Source organism: Strix aluco, chromosome 21 (assembly GCF_031877795.1).
Source record: "Strix aluco isolate bStrAlu1 chromosome 21, bStrAlu1.hap1, whole genome shotgun sequence".
NCBI lineage: Eukaryota > Metazoa > Chordata > Aves > Strigiformes > Strigidae > Strix > Strix aluco.
Window position 1 is genome coordinate 11,699,488 of NC_133951.1, and position 6,000 is coordinate 11,705,487.

The 6,000-nt window shown below is 39.5% G+C and overlaps 1 protein-coding gene across 10 annotated transcripts in view; it reads left to right on the forward strand.

The window, feature by feature from the left end:
• CEP112 (centrosomal protein 112) overlaps nucleotides 1-5,568 on the forward strand; it is a 177,610-nt gene extending 172,042 nt beyond the window's left edge. For all 10 annotated transcript variants that reach the window (XM_074847007.1, XM_074847009.1, XM_074847006.1 and 7 more), the window contains 3 exons: nucleotides 1,170-1,271; nucleotides 3,718-3,782; nucleotides 5,122-5,568. In XM_074847007.1, coding sequence (XP_074703108.1) covers nucleotides 1,170-1,271; nucleotides 3,718-3,782; nucleotides 5,122-5,125 — 171 coding nt within the window. In that variant the 3' untranslated portion in view covers nucleotides 5,126-5,568. The remainder of the gene's footprint in view (nucleotides 1-1,169; nucleotides 1,272-3,717; nucleotides 3,783-5,121) is intronic.
• The last annotated feature ends 432 nt before the right edge of the window (nucleotides 5,569-6,000 follow it).

Genomic DNA, 6,000 nt, shown 5'->3' on the forward strand with positions numbered 1-6,000 from the left:
GGAAGTTGTAACTCGTGGCTTCTTCAGATGTAAGACTGAGGTTTTGATTTGTGGTTGCAATGGTAGATTTAAGCAATTTGATAACTAAAACAAAATTAGCACAAGATGGTGTTGGTGTGTAAATCACTGGAAAATAGATTCAATTTGAAAGTTTAAAGATATTTTATAAGTTAATCTGATATTGAGTCCCTTTTATCCTTTATTTACATATTCAGCTGCTAATCCAGGAAAACACCTAAGTACTTGCTTAATTTGAATTAAGTGGTTAATCCTATTGGAAGTTAAGTACAGATGTGAGGCCCTGATTCAGCCAAGCAATAAAGTGTGGGAGCAGTCCTGGTCGACTCTGGACAGAGCTGAGGCAGACTCTCCATACTTCTCCCGGGTCAAGATTCAGCAAATACAGCTACACTGGAGAGATATGAAGCACAATCCTTCCAGCTGATCTGTCTTCCTATTACACTACTTTGTAACTACTGTTTACTCAGCATCTGTTGAATAAGGTTATGGAGTAAAATGTCCTCCTTTAGGTTTAATTGTTTTGGTGTGAACATCTGATCTTGTAACATGTCTAAGGTGCTCAAAATATTTGTTGAAAGTCCCACAGCCTCAATGAAGCTGAGAAAGACACAAAGTGCAATGCAAAACAGTTGCATGATGAATAAAAAAAAATCCTTAGAAGCGCGTAGAAGTTGAGAAATTTTGTAAAAAAATCTCAGGAACAGTAGTTCACCTTGTAATAACTAAGGGAGTAAAGGGCAAATATCATTCTACTGACCTGGTTCAGATCCCACCAGAGACAAAAAGAAAACTTCTATCACTTTGCAAAGTGTATGTCTGTATAAATGCTCTGTTGAGATAGATTGAGGAATGGTTATTGCTTCTTCAGACCATGTCCCAACAAATGCCTCCTTACCGTTTCCTTTTCATTATTTTTTTTCCTCCTCTCCATATATTCTTTATTCTTATGTTTTCCTTTCTTCCCCCTTTTTTCACCTCTTTTGCTCTTACAGGTTTTTGCTGATCTTTCTTCGCTCTCCTTCCCTTTCCCTTGATATCACAATTCTGCATTTACTTGAACTCTAATTTGGGCAAAAGAAGCAAAAAAGTTACTCTCCAGCTTCCAAGAGTAGCCATCTATATATAAATTTCTTTTTGTTCTGTTACAGATGACCCATATACGACAAGAATATGAAACCACACTCAAAGGTCTGATGCCAGCATCTTTGAGACAGGAACTTGAAGACACCATTTCGTCTTTAAAATCTCAGGTAAATTCTTATTATTCATCTTCAGCTTTTTGGACTGGATAAAAAACATCTCTTCCAGACAAGAAATTATGACTATCTAAAATTTGGCCAAAAATACTGAATAACTCTCAAAACCAAATCATGGCAGCACTCATATGCTTCTCACTCAGTCATCTTTCACGAGGCTTTTCTCCTCCAGTTTCCTCACCTTGAGAGCTATCATATTGTATCGTTTGATCCCAGATTTTGCTTCAGTTGTCAGTTGAAAGTAGAAATTGTGCTGTATTCAGTATTAGGGTTTCTTTCTCAGCCTTTCAAATATAGCACACAATTATCTCTCATCTTCCTTACCCTGTTTCTCCTGAAGGAATTGTTTAAAGGTTGCATGTAAAGGGTGCAGAAGAGAATTAGAAATAATTTTGTTTTCTTTCCAGCCTATATAATAAAGCAAATGGGATATTTCTTTTAAGATATTTGTCCAAATGATCTTGGTGTTATTTCTACATTTTCCTATATAAAGAGGCTCTAACAGATTTCTGTAACGCTTTGTCTTTAATGTTGCAAAACACTAGCTCATCCAGTATAATGCAGAATCAATATTATTTCTGTGAAATAGACTATTAAATTGGCTAATAGAAATATCAAAATGTTATTGTAAATCGGGAACTACTAATGAGTTGGCTGTGTTTCTTGTACACGGTTCCTGCAGAAGTTATTTGATGCTTTCCTATTCAGTATATTAGGAGCTGGAAGAAAACAAAATGTCATCATTGCCTGAACTCACGTGAGAAAGGATAAATAGCAATAAAGAGGGGTGATCATAGAAGTGGAATAATGGTAATCCAAAGCAAACACTGCCAGTGTTGGCATATGGCCCAAGGCAGGACTGTGCATTTAAACATGTTGGGAAGGACTGGGATCTGTCCTGGGCTGAAGGAAAGAAATGAGAGAAAGAGAGGGCAGTGCTGGTGACTCAGAGCCGCCCGTGGGCTCTGGGAAGAGCAAAAGCCCTGAGGACACAGCATGCAAGTTTAGGCTCGATACCAGCACATGCCTTACACCAATTTTCAGGACCGTTTTTCAAGCCATTATAGATCTACGAACTCTCCATTTCTCTTTCTTATAGAATCACAGAATGGTTTGAGTTGGAAGGGACCTTAAAGATCATCTAGTTCCAACTAGATTATGCAATCTCTGTGGAGATGGTTGGTAATTTAATGTATTTGAGTTTTTCTCCCCTTTTCTTTTGCTCTTTACAATGCATAAAGGTTATTCTGTAGCATTTTTTGCTATTCATGAGACATTTGCCCTGGCAAAGTGAGCCTCTGATAGAAGTAGGAAATTTTTGTAGGGGAAACTTTCATATTCCTGTGTGCCAGTAGTGACACAGCTTCAGCACTGTGGTTGTAAACACTCTGCTTACATCTCAAGGGATACCTAAGGGCAGTGATGCTCCTCCTCATTTAATAGTTGTGGGAAATAAAGAGTTAAGGATCTGCTGGGGAAATCTATTTCCAGTTGATAGTATAAAGTTATTTTTAAAATGTCATTGACTATTAGCACTATCTGGTAGGAAGCATTACTCTGGAGCTAATATAAGAATACCACACCTTTTAATGAGTTAAAAAAAAAAGGTAGAATCTGATATCCACCTGCAGGGCTTCTGTAAGCAGCAGCAGCTTTTCAAAAGAGTAAAAGTAACTATACACATTAAAACCTGGGTGCTATCCCAGAAATACATAGCTGCTGGCTGTATTTCCAGCGGTACGCTGTCGTCGCAGACCACTCAGTGAGCAGGGCTCTTTCTGAAGCACAGGTGTCCCGGTCTTTGAAAATTGTTGAAATTCCTGTTCGAAAACATCAGACAAGAAGGGCAGTGGAATCTCTGCGCCTGTCAGGATTATTTATTGTTGGAGGAGGATGAAGAGGATAGGCTGAGTAAAAGCACCAAGCATTGATAAAAATAAACAGTAAAAAAAGAAAATACTTGAAGCTTGGGCAAAGTTTTCTAAAAATGTTGCTAAATATAAAGTGCACTGCCCAGTTGTCTGCTCTTGGTGAGTCATTCAAAAGTGGCCACGGTATATTAATAAACATTAATTTTCATACACTTGAAGAACAGGTGAGTACCATCATCACAGGAGCAAAGGCCTAGGGATCAGAGCACAGGCATCGTATGGGAGTTGAGAGTAGAACTGGAGCTCCCAAACCCTTGCGTAACCCCTGCGGTACCACCAGCTGAGTTTAAAAACTGTTTTGACTCTGTTCCTAAAGGAGTAGATCCTGTGCAGCTGGAGCAGGGCCCGGGAAGCCATGCTAACAGTCTTCTATCAAGTATTAATTCTAGTTAAAGTGTTACTGCATTTTATTTAGGCAGGATGGACCAGAAAAACACCTTTTATGAAATGAGTGTAGATTTATTAATTAGAATTTTGTACACCGTTTTCATGTGGGTTGTATTTTACAGGTAAATATTCTGCAGAAGAGAGTCTCTGTCCTCCAGGAAGAGCTGAACGCCTACCACGCCAGAAGGTATGTGATTATCTTTGATCAATTTGTACCATTTCACACCTGTGGATCCCAGTTATTGAAGTTTTACGGCTTAATTAAAACACTCAAATATGGTTGCAATTTTAAAAGATCCTTATTTTCAGTAAACAAGCGTCTGAGAATTTTCCCAGTGCTTAGTCAGTACTATTAGAGCAAGATTAGAGAACTTGCAGGTGCATTACAAGTCTGGGCTTTGCCTCGACGTTCATGATGAGACAGTGGCTCGGTGCACAGCTGCAGCTCTGCGGTGATGCCACCTCCTTTTAAGATAGAAAACAATGATGCAATGCGTAATATTACAGATCACATCTTCAAAGTACCGGATCTTCATGAGCCTGAGCTTTTTTTTCAGACGTTTACACCCTCCAATATAAATTATGGCAAGTGCTGCAGCCATAAAAAGCCTTGCTGTGCCTTTAGAGTAAGTGATTCACATGGAGAGGTGAGTAAAAGGAAACTTCCTAGGAAAGCCACTCCATCTTTTTTATAGTTATAAACTTGGATTTGGATGATACTTGCATATCTCACATGAGCGTTTCTGCAAATAACTACGTGTGCTTGTAAAATAGTGTAAAAATTTGTAAGATATTTAAACATTTATAAAAATGCTAGCAGTGTGAAAGTTGTCTGAAAATATTAATCCTAAAATATTCTTTAATTAGCTAAAGCTAATTGGAAACTGAAAATGTCATAGATCCTTGATGGTATGTCCAGCATAGGTAACTTTGTTAGATAAAGCTGTAACGTAGTCTCTGGACTCTCTCCAACAGCAGCAGTAGCACTACCAAGGGATGCATTTTGTCTCACGCTTATTCTGAATTAGTGTCTTCACAGTTAGGAGAAGAGCTGTTTAAGAAGATGAATAACCACGTACCATTAGATCAGGCCAGGCCACCAGTGACCAAAACACTGTGGGTGGACAGAGCCCCAGCCGAGTCCTGAGGGAGAGGAAGGGCAGGGGCAGGGCCAGCTCTGCCCAGGGCAGCTCCTCTCCCAGTGGGGCACTTGGAGAAGCTTTTGTGCTGCTTCTGTTCAGGGAAATTTTCTTCCTGACCAGTTTTCCAAGACTACATTCACACTAAATTTTGTGTTAGCATTTACCTGACCCTCATTCACCAAAACACTGCTTTTTGCTGCTTTAACGCCGGCGCGTGCCCGTGGCTGCAGAGGCGATGTCGCTCCTCGGTGGCACGTTCCCCTGCCTGCCCCCAAACACCCAACCCAGGCCTGCTGCCAACTTCACCCAACCCTGGTTCCAGCCTGTTGTGTTTTTAGAGTAAAAACAATAAGATGGAATTAACGAGAATCTCTTCATTTTCAGGTAGCTGCTGGAGCTGTTGGATTTCTTCGATTGCCAAATGGACTGCTTTGAATAGGTTTGAAGATTTGGCTCTTGTAAATTACAATGCAAAGATCGTTGGCGGTTTTGTTAGCACATAAAATGTACTGAAGTTCATGAAAACACAGCCATTACTTGTGCCAGTGTGTTTTTAGTTGTATCTTCCTTCCATTATTCTTTTATCATTATCTTATTACAGACTTATGCTTTCAATATACTGTATGTTTGACTCCATGCTGAGCTTGCTTACCGAGTGAGTAGAGTTTCCTCTACTAATATTTTTGTTATTACTTCCCAGTACCATTCTTTTCACTTTTATACATGAAGAAAATCCCATTTTCTATTATTATTGTCCAAGATATTTTAACATATTTTGACATTGTTTTGTGTCCATGTGTTTACATAATATTAAAATATTATTATTTTGTACTATTTTGTTTTGACATTATTGTCCTGCCTGGGCATCTCACTCACCTAAGTAGCCACAGGACCTACGAGAGTTTTGTATGGCTTTGTTAACTGGAAAAATATTTTCGTGCTGTGTTTCAAGGAAAAATCTTGGAGCGAGAATGAAAACACCACGATGATAAATGCAGCCACCTTTGCCAGTTGATATCTATCGTTGGGATTGCGTATGCCGGTCACAGGAAAGCCCTTCGTCCTCTACTGATAACACAGTTATGGAGCATTATTGAAAAAGAGTCGTAACCGATACGGCCTTGATTCTGTGTGGGCATGTGCAGGCTCTCTTGGATGATCCTGATAAATTGAAACAGATTCCCGAGGGTTTGCAGGGATGAGGTTTGAGCAGTAGTGGAAACCTGAAGGACCCAGCGAGGGAGTCGTCCTTGTAGCTGTCTC